Source organism: Myxocyprinus asiaticus, chromosome 20 (assembly GCF_019703515.2).
Source record: "Myxocyprinus asiaticus isolate MX2 ecotype Aquarium Trade chromosome 20, UBuf_Myxa_2, whole genome shotgun sequence".
NCBI lineage: Eukaryota > Metazoa > Chordata > Actinopteri > Cypriniformes > Catostomidae > Myxocyprinus > Myxocyprinus asiaticus.
The window spans coordinates 8,996,338-9,017,226 of NC_059363.1; the positions used below are offsets into that span (position 1 = coordinate 8,996,338).

The following is a 20,889-nucleotide window of genomic DNA, read 5'->3' on the forward strand; positions in this document are numbered from 1 at the left end:
ACTCCTTCAATACTGTTTAAAAAGCATCCCAGGGTGATACCTCAAGAAGTTGGTTGAGAAAATGTCAAGAGTACATGTCTGCAAATTCTAGACAAAGGGTGACTACTATGAAGATGCTAAAATATAACACATTTATTTTGGATTTTGTTTAGTCACAACATAATTCCCATAGTTCCATTTATGTTATTCCATAGTTTTGATGACTTTACTATTATTCTAAAATGTGAAAAAAATTATAATAAAGAATGAGTAAGTGTTTCAAAACTTTTGACCGGTAGTGTGTGTGTGTGTGTGTGTGTCTATATATATATATATATATATATATATATATATATATATATATATATATATATATATATATATATATATAGTGGAACAAAAAATGAGTTCTTTATTTAACCTCTAGAAGGCGCAAGATGAAAACAAGTAACTCTGAACCAGGCACTATGGGGCATCATTGAATATGTTTGTCTTCAGCAGTGGTGATTTTAGGGGGTGGCTTGTGGTGGCCTGGGCCACCCCTGAAATCTCATTGGCCACCCTGTGGCCACCCCAGAACTGATTGGTAGTTCATCATGTTCATCAACACAAGAACGAAGAACCAATAGAAACACCTGTCAATCAAAGATGACATCTCAGGTCATTTGTTGATTTAGAGCCACACTGACCCAGGGTCAGTTTTATATTTCTGACCATTATAGTAGTGGTGGGACTGAAGCTGTGTGAGCTGATCTTTGATCAGTGGGGGGAGGGGCAGGCCACGGGTGGCCAGGCAGGTGCCGCAGGTCGTGGGCAGCGGGCGCCAGGTCTGGAGTATAATGGTCGGACAGAAGCACGAAGCTGACACGAGCTAGCGTCTACCTCCAACTTCCAATGAGTTGACGACGTCGATTTGTGGTCAAAAAGAAAGCTGTTATTTGAGAGGAATGCTCATCTAATCTAACGTTTAATTTATCCCGAATTTCCATGTGAATGTGAAAACATTTTTTCATTGTTACAGTAGCTAGGTTAAAGAGTAAGCAAGACCCTACACCACATTCAGCATGCTATCTTTATACTGACATGAAATATGAAATGCCATGTTTTCTGATTTAATGTGTAAAGGTGTGTAAAGCGTTTTACAGATGTATATGTTCAATAGCTAAAGTTATATATATGGCCAACCTGTGTGTGAAATGGAAGGGTTTGTGCTGTGACTGTACTTTAAATCTTTACATGAGTTATTTATGAGCTCTTTATGTGTATTATTGGTCAGTCAGACCAATAAAATCTTCAAAGTTTTTATACCTTATTTGACATTTTAAATATGCAGAGGCAGGGCAAATTGCACTTAAATGCCGCAAATGATTTGACTATTTTATTTGGTAATATTCAAAGTAATTGAAGCTATCAGAACATGTGGAAAATAAACCCGAGTAGACACTGTAAATAGAGTTTTGTTTTTTACTGTATTGAGAGCTCAATCTGCAATTTTGGGGTTTCCAGACAGACACCTATAAGCCCTCATAGCCAATTTCACACACTGATTTGTACCCAATTTAACAATGTTTCTGCTGGACAGTGCAGTTATAGCTAATAAATGAATGAATAATTGATTGAATGATTGATTGAATTGCACCTCAATCAGTTATCACCTGTAATTGTATCTTTATATGATTATACACTATACCTGATGTTATACGCAGATTAATTATTCTCATTAACAATGAGAATAGCTCTTAAAAATGTGTAACTGACTTTTCCTAAACAATTACTGATTTAAAAATGGATGTTATGTTAAAATAACCAGAGATTCCCAGAAACTGTAATAGGTTGAAATAGAACAGGAATAGAAAACTGTCAAATGTCAAAACAACAGTCTGATATTGAATACAAACAATTCAGTGAATGCTAACATGAGTTTAAGAATTCATTTATTCTACATGTGTAGATGTTGAAGCAAAGCAAATGTGATATTTACACATTTTGATCATGTGCCATTCATAAAGGTTCTCCCGGTATCGCCACCCCACACTAGGTCTGTGCCACAACTTGGCCACCCCAGTAAAAATGTCCTGGATACGCCACTGGTCTTCAGGACACCTCTGTGAGGATTTAGTTTTTGCTTATGTCTTAAAAAAACAAACTTTTGTTGTTTCTACTCCATTTGACAGTTGATTTATTATTTGTTTTGAATTTCTTTTCCATTGTTCGCTTTCACACTTATAATACACACTTTTATGTTGTTTTGTGTTGAATAATTTGCCACTGACAGAGATGGTACTGTATGGCCATTGTTTGTTTTGATTGGTTAGTGGTAGTGTTTTAAAAGGTATATTTTGTCTGTAACTGAAATGTTATAGTCTTTTTATTTACTTGTAAGATTCTGCATCATTTTCTATGGCAACAAGTTTCCAGACCTGATTTAGCTGTGTCAAAAACTTTGTTTTATCTGTCAACATGAGCATAAAAATGCATCTGGCATTTTACCTTATTGACATTAGAACACTTGGGGGCCACACAGAAGCTTCATGGTCTAAATAGCTAAATGTAATTGTACTTGTATAGATAATAATATGAATATATATATATATACATATTTAAAATACAAAATATAAGTAACTGTATTCCACTACAGTTACAATTTAAATCATTGGTAATTAGAATATAGTTACATTCAAAAAGTATTTTGATTACTGAAGAGATTACTTTGTATTTTATTGTCATTTGTTTCATTTAATATTTAGTCCTTTTGGATGGAAAAATTTATACATATAAATGATGCAATCCAAAGTGCATTTGAACAGTAGTGAAACACTTTCTTATGATGTGTTACATTCATACGAGCAGACAGAGAAGTAAGTTTGAAGTAAGTTTGGAGCAGAAGAAATAGAAATAAACCTTGTGTAAATTGTCAGCTTTACGCTAAAATAAAATGCTATTTCTAGCCATTTTACATGCACATGTTACCAGGCACAATCATATTTTTTTATCAAGAAAATTCACGTTAGATCATAATTTCTTTTTTTCTAGTAAGATCTTTGATATTAGGGCAAAAATCATATTATTGATAACAATTATTTTAATTGTTTTCCTGTAAAAAAATATCTAAAAATCCTTAAAACAAGATCAATTTGATTAATCTTGTTTTAGAAACAACACTGCATAAGATATTTAGGGTTTTCAGAGAATTTATTTTTAACATGTGTATTTTGTCTTACTGTACTGGCAGAGTTTATAATCAAAACAAGTGAAAAAAATCTACCAGTGCTGAAGAAGTAATCCAAAGTATGTAGAATACGTTACTGACCTTGAGTAATCAAACGGAATACAAATTAAATTTTACAGCATGTATTCTGTAATCTGTAGTGGAATACATTTCAAAAGTAACCCTCCCAACCCTATATATATATATATATATATATATATATATATATATATATATATATATATACATACAACTTTTTGTATAAATGCTGTTTCTCACATCATAAAAATATATACACATGCACTGCCCAGAAAGGACCAGGAAGCCCTAAAGTAAAATGAGTAAAAAAAAATCCCTTCTGGCAAGAGTGAGACAAACATGTAGTGGCATGTTAAATCAGATCAGATCTATAGTTACAGGCCATGCTGAAAGCTATGAAAAATTATCTCAGCTTTAAAGAATATATAGCTGGCTATAAAGGAAGTATTAATTGCAGCAAGAAAGGGAAGAGAAATGGATATTGGTGAAAATAAGGGCATCTTGGTTTATTTAAATGTTTCTGAGTATTATTACACATAGGGAACATGTATCCAAATAACTCCCTATAAAATGCACATGCTCTAGCTATTGACTTTCCTATTTCTATTGATTTTTTTTTTAGCTATATCTATAAAACACTTAGTCAAAAGAATTCTGGATAACCAGTTTTTGATATTAGAGCTAATGATTTGCCCTTTTAAAGAAAATGTAAGATTTGTGGTCTAATGAAAGTGCAAAATGCAAATACCATATCTATTTCCTTATAAGTTCGCTCAAAGAGTTTTTTAATTCAAATCAGTGCTTATCATAAGAAGAATTTTCCCCATGTAGCCCTTAACAGTGGTAATTTTAAGGAAATTTCAAAGATTATGTTTCTAAGCAGTCCTCAACAGTGGTTATCATTTAATCAATGGTCATTTTAAGGACTTTTTTTCTTAGTCCTATAAACGGTGCTAATTAAAGGCTTATCAGTAGTGATTTTAGTCATTATGCACTATAAAAAGTGGAAATGTGTTATTTTACCTCTGTTATCTACTTGATCCAAGGGCGTAGATTCCAGGGGGGAAACAAGCAAATACAACACCCCCTCCCCCCCCTATTTGTACCAATGGAAACATGTAAATGCTTCATGCTGCAACACTCCCCCCCCCCCCCATGTTCAAGCCAAATCTACGCCATTGACTTGATCTAATTACATTTATTTTTGTTTGTGTAACTTAATGTAGACTGATTTAGTCATGTTAAATAATATTGGTGACAGGTCATTTATGTGTTACCACATGAAGCACATTTTGTATCAATCAATTTTTTCAGTGTCCTATACAACCCTTAAAGGAATGTTCCGGGTTCAGTACAAGTTAAGCTCAAGCGACAGCATTTGTGGCATAATGTTGATTACCACAAAAATAAATTGACACTTCAGCTCCTTTTCTTTAAAAAAAGCAAAAATCGAGGTGAGGCACTTACAATGGAAGTGAATGGGTACAATGAAAGTGAATGTGGCCTGTATTTGGAGGGTTTAAAAGCAGAAATGTGAAGCTTATGAATTTATTAAAGCACTTTCATTAAATCATCTTTTAAAATTAATGTATTATTTGAGCTGTAAAGTTGTCATTTTTACAGTCGTTTTAGGGTTTTAGGGTTTGTTGACATTACAATGTCATGGCAACGACGTTGTAAAATTGACTATAACTTTACACAGAAAACGTTAGTAAGCGATTTTATCACTCTAAAATCATTTTTACATGGATATCGTTTAGGTCTTGTGGCTATACTTTTGAAAAAGAATATTGGCCCCCATTCACTTCCATTGTAAGTGCCTCAATGTAACCCAGATATTTGCTTCTTTAAAAAAAACAAAAAAACAAGTCGAATAAAATTTTTGTGGTAATCAATATCATGCCACAAATGCTATCGATTGAGCTTAACTTGTATTGAACCCGCAATATTCCTTTAAGAGACCATAAAGGGTCCATTTAAGTAGCTTTCAGTAATTTGTTAGGCCTACGTTGTTATTATTATTCATAATGTCAGACACCCCATCAGGAAGTAAAGACAATGTGAAGGGTGAATTTCTCACTGCTGTGTCTGGGTCTGTATGTGTATGTGGAGGGTGTGGCAACAAGACAATGATGTTGTTTCATCAGTTAACTTCACACATCACTGAGCAGAAGAGGAACGCATGGCACACACAACAGTCACCCACTGCCTCTTTGCCTTCGAGAACATGGGACAGGCAAAGAGGCAATGAAACACGTGGATCTATTCTCTTCAGAATGCTTCAAGAACTCCATGGTGAACCACCACCCTCAAACCCTGTAGATCCTGCGCCTGGGCTGGAGAAAGGGCCAGTTGTGCGCAAAGTAAGGAATTCAATGCAGATTTGTTTGTCTAGTTGATAGTTGCATTCTGTTAAATATGCCAACTTCAAGTAGTTGAGGAAAAGTTTGCAGTTGGAGACACTTTGAGGAGATTTTCCAAGAGGATAAAAATCGTGAGCTGGAAAATATTGGATAAGTTGTGTCCATATCCACTGCAGGAATTTGGACATGGAGAACGACACCTGTCATCACAGACTGAACGTGGAGCAGAATGTAAGTCCGGCCATCAGTGCGATGATGTTCGCCGCTGGAGTGCTCGGGAACGTGGTCGCGTTGATTCTCCTGGAGTTCCGCCGCAGGAAAGAGAGGAACCGACAGCGCCAGTCTTTGTTCCACTTGTTGGTGACCACACTGGTCGTTACGGATCTAATGGGGACCTGCTTGATCAGCCCCTTGGTCCAAATCGCGTATCTAAAGAACACCACTTTAGTCGGAATGAGTGAGACGCTCGCGGTTTGCGAATATTTCGGATTTGCTATGACTTTCTTCAGTGTATCGACACTTTCCATCCTGCTCACCATGGCGCTGGAGAGGTGTCTCTCCATCGGGTGCCCTTACCACTACGGACGGCATGTCACCAAGCGCCGTGGATACATCACCATCCCTTGCATATATTTAATCTGCTTTCTCTTCTGCTTGATGCCTTTCGCAGGCTTTGGGGAATATGTGCAATACTGTCCCGGGACGTGGTGTTTTATTGCCATGAATCCCGAGGGGAAGGAGGACCGGGCTTATGCCAATGTATATGCCACTGTGATGCTTCTCATTATCATAGTTATAGTGGCATGCAACTGTTTTGTGGTTTATCACCTGGTGTTGATGAACCGGAGGCGCAAACAGAACCGAGGGTCTGTGCACACCCGGAGTAAAAGGGACAGGAGGTACTTCTCATGGGCAGAGGAGGTGGAACATCTCATTCTCCTGGTCTTCATGACAGTCATATTTGTCATATGCTCACTGCCTTTAATGGTAAGACTCGTACATATTTTACAGGATGAGAATTATTGGTAGGGTCAATGAAGTGACACTCTTTTTTTTTCTTCTTCTTCTTTTTTTATCTATTAAAATAAGGCAGAAGTTATTTGCACTAAGTGTAAAAATCAACAAAAGCATCTTTGCACTAAGTGCAAATAGTGTCAGATGCTATTTGCTCTATAGTGCAAATAGTGGCAGATACTCTTACACCCCTGTTTAAATACTAACATACAGTTTAGTGGCATCACTGCAGCATTATTTTTTTTGTTTATTTAGAGTCCCATAGACACCCTACACCAACCCCTACCCCTAACCCCCATGGTTTTACTACAGTAACCATAGTATCACCATGGTATTTTTCTTGTAAAATCATAGTAACCACAAAATTAAACATGGTTACTATTAACTACTATTAACAACATGTTACTGTAGTAACACCATGGTTAGTACATCAGAACTATATAGTTTACACCAAAACACATGGTTACTACAATATTACTACAGTAAAAACATGGTTAATTTTATTCGGATCAAATCCTTCTCTCAACTCCCCGACCTTCACTGTGACCAAATCATTGGGAGGAATCTCTTTTATTTGTTACTATAAGTAGTATTGTAGGAAATATTAAGAGTAGAGACATGGGAAAAAGTATGTCAAGGGGAGGGATTCAAACCCAGATCTCCAGCATGACAACACATACACATACCATTGTTACACCCAGAGATACTACAGCTGCACATGGGGGCACAGTTTGTCATAAAATCCATTGTTTCCATCAGACTATTGGAGCGCAAATAGTCACTTAGTTATCCAATCTCTTAATCCACTAAATGTCTAACCAGCTAACCAGTTTAATGTCTCTGCCCCATTGCGAAAAATTCAAATATGCCCGCCTTCATTTGATCAGCAGTTGACCCCAAATAAATCTGTTGTGGCTGTCTTGAGTTTGGTCTGAGCAGTGGTGGGCAGAGTTAGTGTAAATAGCCTCTGCCAACAAGATGGGCTATTTGCCCTTAGTGTAAATAGACACTCCGTTGAAGCAAGGGCATGGCAGCCAGGGGGGACGTAGGGGACATGTCCCCCGCACTCTTTAAAAAATGTGATTCGGTCCTTCACTATTTTCCAAGCTAAACCCACACTGAGTCCAAATGGTGGATTTGTATACAGTTTTCTTTGCGTTTTGTTACTTTGGGCTGATTGAGCAACCATCCAGTCAATCACAGGTGAGTTTCATGAGCCAAAACAACCTTTACATAATAGGTCGTCTGTCAGACAGTCTAATCAACACGGCTCCGTTCATTTTTACAAAGTTGCTTTCAACAATGCTCATTTATCCTTGTTTTAATCGGCATTGGTGTTGATGTAAATTAATAATCTAGAGACATGGAAAACACACAAACGATAGTTATTTATCGGCATATCGTTCTTGATTGGCAGTATTACGTGAAATGCACCGCAGAAAAAAACAAAGGACAATCCTTCTTTTAAGCACACATTGTAAGTGGAGTTTATGTCAGTGCAGAGTCTTTATTAAGTTATGCTTTTTACATTATGTTTGTGAGGTAAAAGTTTGATCGGTTCTTTTTGCCAATTTAAGCAATTCGATCTGTGTTAAATATGTTAAGCTATTTTTAATATCAGCTCCTCTTTTTTAACTATATGTTGGTGTGCAGGTGACAAACTGTTCTTAAAACACATGCATTTTACTGAAGTCAATAGATATGTAGACATGCTTTTTTATACTTGAAAACGTACGGACAGGGTTGGGGAGTTACGAAATACATGTAACGGGATTATGTATTTAAAATGCAAAATATAAGTAACTGTATTCTACTACAGTAACAATTTAAATCATTGGTATTTAGAATACAGTTACATTCAAAATGTATTTTGATTACTGAAGAGATTACTTTGCATTTTATTATCATTTGTTTCATTGAATATTTAGTCCTTTCAGATGGAAAACATTTATACATATAAATGATGCGATCCAAAGTGCATTTGAACAGTAGTGAAACACTTTCTTATGATGTGTTACATTCATACGAGCAGACAGAGAAGTAAATTTGAAGTAAGTTTGGAGCAGAAGAAATAGAAATAAACCTTGTGTAAATTGTCAGCTTTACGCTAAGATAAAATGCTATTTCTAGCCATTTTACATGCATGTTACCAGGCACAATCATATTTTTTTATCAAGAAAATTCACATTGGATCATAATTTCTTTTTTTCTAGTAAGACCTTTGATATTAGGGCAAACATTTTATTCTTGATAATAATTATTTTAATTGTTTTCCTGTGAAAATATCTAAAAATCCTTAAAACAAGATCAATTTGATTAATCTTGTTTTAGAAACAACACTGCATAAGATATTTAGGGTTTTCAGAGAATGTATTTTTAACATGTGTATTTTGTCTAACTGTACTGGCAGAGTTTATAATCAAAACAAGTGAAAAAAATCTACCAGTGCTGAAGAAGTAATCCAAAGTATTTAGAATACGTTACTGACCTTGAGTAATCTAATGGAATACAAATTAAATTTTACAGCATGTATTCTGTAATCTGTAGTGGAATACATTTCAAAAGTAACCCTCCCAACCCTGTGTACGGACATTATTGAAACTCGTGATAATATAAGACCAGCTGGCAACACCAGAAATGGTCACTAAACAAATCATTAAATGATCTGAACGAAGTTTGGTGAACGTATTCAAAACACTCGAGTCACTTGGATACATTTAAATCCTACAATGCACAAGCACAGAGTAAAAAATGTAATTGTGCAAGTGCACAATTGTCATTGATTAAATAATTTATTCCAGGACCAGCTTGTGCTCAGTCTTTTATTGTCATGTGTGAAACAGAAGCAAGTGCTCCAAAAGATGCCCTTAATTTTGCATTTAATTTGCAATACCTGAATCTTTAAAATACTACAATTACTACAAGTATATAATACTTATATATTAATATAATACTTATATCATACTTGTATATTAATATATACTGCAATATATATAAATAAGTGTTGGGTCTGTGCGAGCCAGCTAGTGACAGCTTTTTCCTCCCCCCCACACACACTTTTAAACTGTGACTGCTACGCCCCTGCATTAAAGTAAATAAAAAATACATTACAAGTACAGTTCACACTTAACAAGTAGCATATACGTGAATACACAACTACTATGGTAAACATGTCATTTATATATATATATATATATATATATATATATATATATATATATATATATATATATATATATATATATATATATATATATATATATATATATATATATATATATATTTTTTTTTTTTTTTTTTTTTTAAGCTTTTAGAATCCGGACGGTTACACCATATGACATTTTGTACTTTACCAGAAAAAGAGAAAAAAATATTATATATATATTATATATTATTATAATATTACTTTATATTATATATAAATAAAAATATATATATATATCACATTTTTTACTTTACCAGGGAAAAAAAACAACAACAACATTATATATATATATATATATATATATATATATATATATATATATATATATATATATATATTTATTATTATTTATTTTATTTTCTTTTATTTTTTTCTGGTAAAGTAATAAATAAATAAATAAATAAAAATTCCATACTATAACAAGAGTAATGATTAAAGGGCGAAAATGTATTCTTATATTCTGTTTATTTAATGTGTTTTTTTGTAGACAGTGTATGTACACAAAGCACTAGGTTTGTTTTGAGGTTATAGAGACATTACAGTGCATACTCGTCTTTTTGCGAATTTTTTGAGAAAGCATGATGTACAACCAGTTAGTTGATTTGGACAGCATCTTTCAAAAGCAAACAAAAGGTTTTCAGTCTCCTTTATTTTACAGCTTGTGTTACTGGGGATGGATATGCTATGGTTTCCACATAGTAACCACATATTTACTTCTCAGTGTATTAATAGACAGGAACGGTTATAAAAGTTAATAGATTTTGATCTGTCTTGCAGAAGCTTGAGTGCATATTATGGCTGTGGTATGTAAATGGCATTATCAGGGTATGGAAGCATGAAAGATCAACACATTACACAGGGACAGGGATTTCAAGGGTTGCAAAGAAACACAAGACCTTGGTGGCGGCACATGGCTTAGAGCAGCCTGTGCTGTTATGTCATGATCTCCCTCATAGCTTGTGTTGCAATGGAGTTAGCTGGCATGTGTCTATCCTTGCGTCACAAATTTCTTGTCAAAGGCAATTAGATGGTGGCCAGCACACAAACACACTCAATGCAAAAAGATTTGTAGGTCTGCTTTTATATGGCAACACAATTACTGTCTTCCTCTGTGTAGTTGAAACCAGACTCTTAACTGTACACCCCTAACTCACCCTTCAGTGATCTGGAACAACAGCGCCCACATTATTAATTTAAAGCTAATAATTAACAGTAGGCGGAAGACATAATTTAACATGTGTGGCTCCCTCTGGCCCACTGGTTTGATCTGAGTTTATTAAATACAATTCAGAATAAATGAGAAGCAATATAATTTCAGTTCCCATTTAAGTTCCCAGCAGTCCACTGACTAAACGTGTTGGATTGGGTAAACATGATGAAAATATGTGGAAATATTTTAAAGGTTAATTGTATAATTTTTGCCCATGCTAAACTTACTACATTGGTTAAGACAATGTTGTTGGGCTGGTCGGGATGCTAAAAAAACACGTTATGTTAGTGTTTACACTTTTCAGGGAAGCAACCTACAAATGGCTCAGTTGTCTCTGCATATAAAGCTGCAATAGGAGAAAGTATTTTAACTTTTAAAAAAATTACAAACTTCATCTTTATAGCTCCAGTTTACCGTGACCATCAGACCTGCTGTAGTTTGTGAAATGCAGGGTGTAATAAGTTTAATCAGAATTTTAATAATATTTACATAAGGTTGTCTGTGAGAAATAATTATCTTGACCAAATGGAACTATTAGGTAAAGTATAACTTTTTATGTATATTTGCTCATCCATCTTTTTAAAAATTGTTCTTATAAAAGAGAGAGAGAAAAAAACAAGGCTTAAGTTCGATCATACCAGGCTTTGAGCACGCAAAACTATTTCAAACATTGCAACAGACCAGGATATGATGTCACACACAAGGGGTTCTGGTTTTAGTATAACACAAATAACTAATAATATTTTATTCCAAATGTTAGAATGTGTATTCTACTAACTTTCCAACATTAATAAAACAAATAGCTTTGAAATATGTATACTTTGAATTGAACCAAGAGGTCAGAGTGATATTTCGATCTTTCATTGGTCACATGTCTTCTTGTCATCCAGATTTGCAAGTCAGATTTCACCAAACTTGAACTTTCCTCTGCTGCATAGTGCAAAATGTCTTTGCATGAGCTTGCATTTCCGATCTCCCATGTTCAGATCCGTTTGAATGGGAGTGAAAGAATTGCGTAGTGTGACCACCCCTTTATATTAATAAAGGGTTAGGAGCAAAAGTAAACAAAGATGAGACTTTGGAAAATAAGATGAATCATTTCTGTATTATCTGTATTATAGTATTATCTGTTAATCTTGTAGAATTTATTCTGATTTGACCAAGAGGCTTTTAAAGTGATCTTATGAGTCGTTTGGGAAATCCAGAATGAAGACATCAAGAGAGTAATTTTATGCATTGCTGCTTTCATGGGTGAAATACAGAGAAATTCTGGTTTTGGCAGGCTACAACAGAGGTTGTACAAAGGTTTATGTTTTTGAGTTTTTTTCTGCACACCAAAAATCTTAACAGTCCTAGAGGAGACTGTTCCCACGCAAGGAATGGAAGAGTTTAAATGAAAAATCTTAGTTAAAGTAAAAGCTTCTTTTCCAACATTCAAAATCAATAAGACAGATGACTGTTTATCAGATAAGTCTCTTGCCTTTTAAAGTCTTAGCTGTTGTTTAGAGTAATAATTACCTGTTGAGAAGTAATCCAAATTAAACACACTATCTTGTAAATGAGATAAAACACATCCAAGTTGTTGTCATTAATATTAATAAATGAGCAGGAGTCTTATGTCAACAAATATAATGGATTCTTACTTGCTAGATTGAATATGGTTGGAAATTTGTAGGATGGGAAAATTAACATGATTAAATGACTAAAATAAAAAAGTATGCTTTGGGCCAGACAGCATTTAAAGAAACTTAACATATTTCAACATAATGCTATTATTGTGACTAGGGTTCACAGCTGTTCAAACATCAGCTGAACTTCGAATGCTGGCAAGCAGTGATATTAAATACAGGGACTATTTGAGGATTAGTAATGTATTTTGCCAAATTAGAAGAAGTGTTTTTAAGATTAAAATGAGATACTTTAAAAAAAAAAATGTGAGTGGTGCCTGTCTGTGCAAAACTCACCGCTACGGGTGCTGTGAGTGGTTGCCAGGGTGTTTATTTACTGGCTTTTACAGTGACATCAGACCTGCTGTAGTTGATATACTTCTGCAAATAAATATCCTAATTTTTGATTCTGCTTGACATTGATATTTGATTTCGTAACACTGTTAAAAGAAACAGTCATATGTCTTCAGCCTTTCTCTTTGGTTTTAATGGTAAGCCTCCATTTATGCTGAAATTGCCCCAACAGAAAAAAATCTTTGCCTGGGGCAGCATCTTCTATCCAAATGCTATCTGTGGTTTATGTTGGATGACACTTCTAAATTTCTCTCTTCTTCTGTTTAGATCCGTGTGTACATTAACTCCACGGGCAAGCCCAGAGAGAGCCACAAGACCGACCTTATAGCGCTGCGCTTCCTCTCTGTCAACTCCATCATCGACCCCTGGGTGTTCATCATCCTCAGCCCCTCGGTGCTGCGCTTCCTTTGGGGGGCGCTGTGTAAGACCACCTTCCTGCCCTCTAGGAATTCTTTGTTTCAAACTTCCATTGCCAAGAACCCACCTGGGCAAGTTGAGCTGTACCAACCCAACTCCATCTCAGTGGAGACCACTCATCTCAACAAGTCTGTTCAGATGATTTGACATGATGAGGACATTATGGATTCCAGTGAAGTTGGAGAATACAGTATTCTGGACTGAATGGATCCATCTAAGAATGAATATTCAGAGGAAGCAAGAGGTTTTGATGAAGTTCTGTGAAAATTCCTGAATTTTCCCTTGGGGATCAGTGAAACATCTCAGTCGCTCTCATCTCTCTCTGTCTCTCTCTCTGACTGTCTATCTGATGATCTGTCTGACTATCTATCTGGCTCTTTGTCTTACTGTAATGTCCGTATAACCATCAAATATCAAACTTTCAAAAGTAGTTTAAACTTTCAGACGATGTGTCAAGCCAACACCAAATTTTGTCGTATTATGTTGGCTTGACTTCTACATACATGGTTTAGGGTTGTTACAAAATCACTAAAAGACCAAAATTATCAAGTGTAAATCATCCTAGAACTTTCAAACTACATCCACCAAACTCAGCACAGACACTCAAGACCCCTATGTACTTCATATGAAATCGAAGAACTAATGGGAGTGACATTTCAAACAAAAACAGTCATTCACTCATGTGCCCAAAATGAGATTTGCCACTATCATGATTCTTTTGTCTGTATTCTGCCCATTAACACACTTTTATACACCTATCTTTGCAGTAGTATTTGTGTCATCATAAATTACAATAACAGAGTGTAACTGTTGCATATTACGGCCGTGTACACCATGTTAGCGCAGCATCGCCATGAATGCAGAATGTAAACATGACAAATTACTTATTACCTACTGCATATATATTACTTTAAATTATCATTGAGTGGTTAAACCAGCATCTTTTACTGATCTTATGTGAATTCTACTCATAGAATGAGGCATGAAGTCATTGATTGCACTATTTAATGTCATATTAGGTGATGTTTTACATGTACTCTTTTTTTCTGAGAAACCCTAATCGTGACCATGAGGAAGTTACCCCATGTGACTCTACCCTCCCTAGCAACTGGGCCAATTTGGTTGCTTGGGAGACCTGGCTGGAGTCACTCAGCACGCCCTGGATTCGAACTCGCGACTCCAGGGGTGGTAGTCATCGTCAATACTCGCTGAGCTACCCAGGCCCCCTACATGTACTTTTGTGCGTCATCATATTTAAATGCTCCTCTAATCGCCTCCCCCATCTGCGTGGCTGGTGTCTGAATGTTTACAAACAGCATACTGTTGTTGAACTGTCAAACTTCTTTTTGACGTTAAGAAGAACTTTGCCGTGAGTATACCAGGGCCTTCAGACTGCTCTGACTTAGGCCATGTCCACAATAATACGTTTTTGTCTGAAAATACATTGATTTCACTACGTTTCCTCCTCATCCACACTGGAACAGCATTTTCTTCCACTGAAAAAGGAACATTTCGAAAACACTCTCTATTACTGAATTCTTTGGAAAACAATATCTTTTCTAACTGATTGGAATTACGGTTTTCACACAGTGGGTGATCTATTTATCTGTCTGTCCATCCGTCCATCCATCCATCCATCCATCCAACCATCCAAAAACATCTTAACTGATTTGTGGTGTCTGCCATTCCAAGGGGGATTTGTGTTTGTTTGTTGATGTAAAAACAAATATAGAAACCCCCTGTGGTTTTTGACTGGGAGAGTGAGATAAACCCAACTGTGAGATCAAAGGGATATGGCATGTTCCCTCAACCACTGCAATAACTGTATGGAAATTGAGGGCCTTGTCAACTTGAACAATTTTTCAAGGCATGTTTCAGTGGTCGTTTGTGCATGGAGCATTTCAAAGAGGATATTTTGTGTTAGACTGTCAGATACTCATTAAAAACAAGACAGCTGTTTTCTCTACAGAAACTGACCTTAAGCTCTCATTCCATGATTATTGCGCATTCAAGTTTCCAATTTTCTGGGGTTCTGCTTTCCTTTTTTTTTTTTTTGTCATAGGTTAAATTACATGTTCTCCCGTGCAGTCTGTCACTTTTTATATTTTTATTATCAAGTTAATCATGTGGTTTGGTTTCCTACATTTCAAGATGAGCAGTTCCTCAAATGTCAGTGTTCAGGAAAACAAACTTATAGAAGTTTCTACTTGTATTTATTATATCTACATATTTATTGTGCTTTAATTTATGATGATGCAACAGCAAAACAATTACATATTTGTGTCTTAGTGTATGTAGGTTGTCAGAATGCAAGGGGAGATCCTGACTGTAGATAATTTTAACGTTTTTGCTTCAGTAGGTGCAAACAAATGATTTAAAAGACCTGTTCTTTGTGTCTTAAGTTTTTATGTGCCTTTGAATGTCTTAAATGTACTTACCTGTGATATAATATGATGCTTGTGCTATGTCTATGCATGTTGAAGGGTTGAGAAATTGTCAAGCCTGTTCTTAAACGTTCATCATATCATAGCTATCAAGATACACAGTGAAAAGGAGAAAATTAGGGGTTTTTCTCTACAAAAAAAAAAAACAAAAACAAAAAAAAGGAAAGAAAAAGAAACAGAACATGCTAACTCCCGCTAAGGCCATAAACATACTCTACCCAAGTATGCAGGTGTAGTTGCTTGGCCAAAACACTGCAAAAGCATAGTACTTTACTTTGTTAGTCGGTAACAAAGTTTAGTGCTCAAGGGTCCAATAGAGTTACTTCAAATGTCTGTGCTAATTTCATAAGTTCACAAACTGACACACTTAACTGCACTATGAAATAAAACTTGTGCAGCTAGTGGTGTTTGCGTTCAGGTTGTTGCATAGAGTATGTTTCGGGATTTAAGATGCTTTCGCACTAGAGAAAGCTGTGACGAAATGTTTGATGGATAGGAATGCATAACATGCATTTTGGGGGTGTGAAAAGAGCTGGGTCAGTTTGAAATCAAATGGGAATACTTAGGACTTCTGAAAGCAAAACTGGCCACCTTCAGAGTGGGTTGCGGCAAAACAGAATTTTTTCTCAACATTTGGTCACTTTTGTCAACGCTTTTGTTTTTCCTGTACTTCTTTTGCAACACACTGCATTGTTGTAGCACCCGATTTACTAAAGGAATTGTATAAATTAGGGGGGAAAAAAAGAATGCTGGTTGGAATTTGCACCCCGCAATTCCCCATCTTGCAGGCAGGTTGTGGAGAATGCAACAGATTACCATGATCTGGAATACTTAACTGAGATTGTACAGCATTGGGTAACGGTAGCTAGCTAGTACGTGATAGCTGTGCAGTGTGTAAAACTCTCTCTCCTGGCCTTAAGAGATACACTAATGACCGAGGCTTTAGGCCATGGCACCGAGGATTGCCGGTTCGAATCACACTTGGGGCAGGTCGAGTAGGACTGGTGACAATTGCACCACCACTGTGATCCAGGAACCTGAACCGGCTCTTTAAAATGCCAAAAGTGCACTTGACTAAACTAGAAAATGTACACAATTTTATCTTTCATATAAAATTTTGTTTAACGTCTGCAGTAATATTGCAATGTTAATTGCAACAAAGTGCTGACTTTTGTGAACAAGGTGATCTATATTTATGTATGTATGGATGGATGGATGGATAGATAGATAGATAGATAGATAGATAGATAGATAGATTAGAGTTTTAACCACCATGCAATTGCGTGGGGCCCCGGACGTCAAGAGGGCCCCCACTCCATTAGGAAAGCTACACAAAAACTGCTTGAGGTGACATGTTGTTCTGGGCATTGTCAGTGCTCTCAGAGTGGTTCACGGTAGAAGCTGCTGGGTTCCGGTCAGTAGGACTTTGGGTTTGGGTTTGTAATTTATGAAAAAATATATAGGCCTTCCGAACTTGTTTCACTCACATGCTCAGATACGCGCAAACGAATGAGTTAGGGGCCGTTCACCCCAAACATGTTTTTGTGTGCATCTGCTCTGTTTTTTGATTGTTTTCCTATGTTGCACTACGTCGCAGTGTTTCTTCAGTGTGTCACGCAGCGACCGGCACATTTTTAGACACTGTTTCAAGTTAATAAGAACTTGAGGTAAACAAATATGCATGTCGAGACACCAGCGTTCTGTTTCATTCGTTGCGCTGCGTCTAGACTGTTTTTAGTGCAGGTGTCACAAAGATTTAACGTTTTGAACAAGTTCAGGTTGCAAACAGGTGACTGCTACGATGCGTAACATTATTCCAGATTGTTCTGCACCAAGCAAAGTTTCAGCACTTGATAAACGGCCATGTTTTTTCCCCGCTTCTGCTCTAGTGTGCTGAGGGGCCGCCGTGCCTTGTATGTTTACTGTTACTGTTATGAATGTTGCCTATGATGCTTACAAAAAATACAGCCTTTTGCAACATGGTGAACAATACACTGCAGCATCAGAATATAAGCTCCAGGTGAAAGTAAATTAAATAAGACAGGAATATGATACTATTGTATACAACAAATCCTCAAAGTAATAATAATAATACTGTATCATGTTATAATGACAAACTGAACAACAATAAATAATTGATGGGTTATAATATGAATAAATACCGACTAAATTCCAAAATGTTACTGGTTGAAGTAGTAGGTTTTGCACACCCTGTTCACAAAAAAAAAAAAAAAAAAAAAGAAAAAAAAAGAATTGTTTTGTACAAATATATGTAGGTAAATATTGCTTTTTTATCTGTGGAAAAACGGGAAAACATGCATTAATTACATTTAACTAGATTTTTATTTCATTAAACATTTTGAATGTATGTACGGCTTATAGGACGAATTTAAAATTATGATTTAAAATACATTTTATGCAATTTTTTAAGCAAACATTTTCAAAATACAATTTCAAAAATTCGGTTGATTTGGGCCTCAGAAATCATAAACCCGCCCCTGTATACAGTATATATATATATATATATATATAAAAAACGCTTAATTTACATAGAAAGGAAGCTTGTTCTGTCCGAAAATAATTTACTTAAATACACATGGTGCAGTGCTATTCCAGTGTAGAGAACTTGCTGTTAAACTGGAATGCGGGTGGTTAGTAAATAAGGTTTTTGCACTGAATGTTTTTTTAGTACAGTCGGCTCTAGTGTGTAGAGGAGCCTTAGGAAACATTTAGACTAAACAAGTTCTAGCATTAAAAAATAATATATATATATATATATATCTATATATAAGATCTTTTAGGGCAAAAAACAAAACAAAAAACACCTCAAGCTGACACAAAAAAGCTTTTGATGTAAATGGCCTCATAGTGTTCATTTGTAAGCAACATGTGAGTGACTACAAGTTGGACCAGACTGACTGGATCTCCCCAAAAGTCAACCGCTCTGCAGCCAATATCAAAGTATGCGAATGTTATGTCAACAGCGCAGGGTCTGATGCTCGTGACACTGCCCCCCATCTGGGAGTGTGGGAAGCAGAACACAGATCATATCTGGCTTCCCTTCATTTGTAGGAGATTCAAGCATAGCTCAGTTGTCATGGTAATGTGTCTAGCGCTCGCTCTGCCAAACCACAGCTACAGTCATGCTCAGGATCACTTGATTTTCCTGTGGCATAATTATGGGATGAAATTAGAATCAAAATGATTAACAAATGCGTGCATATTTATCCATCAATTGATAAATGTTGCAAATGTATCTTACAATCCACAGACAAATGCCTTTCAACTTGTGTCTGTGAAATTCTACATTAAAGGAATGTGCTGGTATTTGTACAAATGGAGACATATTTGTGAACACAAATGATCCCTTTTGTATAAATGTATCACAATTTGTATATGCATCCAATGGAAGATGTTCCAAATCAAACACAAAATGGTCTTGTGAAGTATTGAATGTGCATTTGTGGATCAAGTGAAGCATGCATTCATTGATGTCTATTTGTGTTGATTCTGTTTGATTCATTTGAATTTTGAGACTTTTGTTTTGCTGTTTTTACCATCGCCGCTCTCACACAAACAACTACCAATGGATAAGTCCTAAATGTATTCATGAATGTGTGCATATCTACCCATTAATTAAAAAAAAAAAAAAAAAAAAACATTAACAAATGTGTATTTCAACCCTCCAAAAAAAAAAAAAAAAAAAATGCATTTCAACTTGTATCTGTGAAATTTATCATTAAATAAATGTGTTGGAATTTGTACAAATAGAGACAGATTTGTGAATACAAGTGTTCCTTTTTGTACAAACACATCACAATTTGTGTATATCCAATGGAAGATGTTCCAAATCAAACACAAATTGGTCTTGTGAAGTATTGAATGTGCATTTGTGGATCAAGTGAAGCATGCATTCATTGATGTCTATTTGTGTTGATTCTGTTTGATTCATTTGAATTTTGAGACTTTTGTTTTGCTGATTTTACCATCGCCGCTCTCACACAAACAACTACCAATGGATAAGTCCTAAATGTATTCATGAATGTGTGCATATCTACCCATTAATTAAAAAAAAAAAAAAAACATTAACAAATGTGTATTTCAACCCTCCAAAAAAAAAAAAAAATGCATTTCAACTTGTATCTGTGAAATTTATCATTAAATAAATGTGTTGGAATTTGTACAAATAGAGACAGATTTGTGAATACAGGAGTTCCTTTTTGTACAAACACATAACAATTTGTGTGCAAAGGGAGATTTTCCAAATCAAACACAAATTGTTCTTGTGAAGCACTGAATGTGCATTTGTGCAACAAGAGATACACACACATTCATTGCCATATACAGGTGCATCTCAATAAATTAGAATGTCGTGGAAAAGTTCATTTATTTCAGTAATTCAACTCAAATTGTGAAACTCGTGTATTAAATAAATTCAATGCACACAGACTGAAGTAGTTTAAGTCTTTGGTTCTTTTAATTGTGATGATTTTGGCTCACATTTAACAAAAACCCACCAATTCACTATCTCAAAAAATTAGAATATGGTGACATGCCAATCAGCTAATAAACTCAAAACACCTGCAAAGGTTTCCTGAGCCTTCAAAATGGTCTCTCAGTTTGGTTCACTAGGCTACACAATCATGGGGAAGACTGCTGATCTGACAGTTGTTGTCCAGAAGACAATCATTGACACCCTTCACAAGGAGGGTAAGCCACAAACATTCATTGCCAAAGAAGCTGGCTGTTCACAGAGTGCTGTATCCAAGCATGTTAACAGAAAGTTGAGTGGAAGGAAAAAGTGTGGAAGAAAAAGATGCACAACCAACCGAGAGAACCGCAGCCTTATGATTGTCAAGCAAAATCATTCAAGAATTTGGGTGAACTTCACAAGGAATGGACTGAGGCTGGGGTCAAGGCATCAAGAGCCACCACACACAGACATGTCAAGGAATTTGGCTACAGTTGTCGTATTCCTCTTGTTAAGCC

The 20,889-nt window shown here is 35.7% G+C and overlaps 2 protein-coding genes across 2 annotated transcripts in view; one reads left to right on the forward strand and one right to left on the reverse strand.

Annotated features, from left to right (window-relative positions):
• LOC127411182 (nidogen-2-like) overlaps positions 1 to 20,274 on the reverse strand; it is a 75,359-nt gene extending 55,085 nt beyond the window's left edge. The window contains exon 1 of the mRNA XM_051646566.1: positions 15,895 to 20,274. The gene's annotated coding sequence lies outside the window, so the exon portion shown is untranslated. The remainder of the gene's footprint in view (positions 1 to 15,894) is intronic.
• Positions 5,165 to 18,426, forward strand: LOC127411196 (prostaglandin E2 receptor EP2 subtype-like). Its single transcript, XM_051646593.1, has 2 exons — positions 5,165 to 6,576; positions 13,307 to 18,426. Exons 1-2 carry the CDS (start codon positions 5,776 to 5,778, stop codon positions 13,601 to 13,603), a joined length of 1,098 nt encoding a protein of 365 aa, XP_051502553.1. The 5' UTR covers positions 5,165 to 5,775; the 3' UTR covers positions 13,604 to 18,426.
• Positions 20,275 to 20,889: the final 615 nt, after the last annotated feature.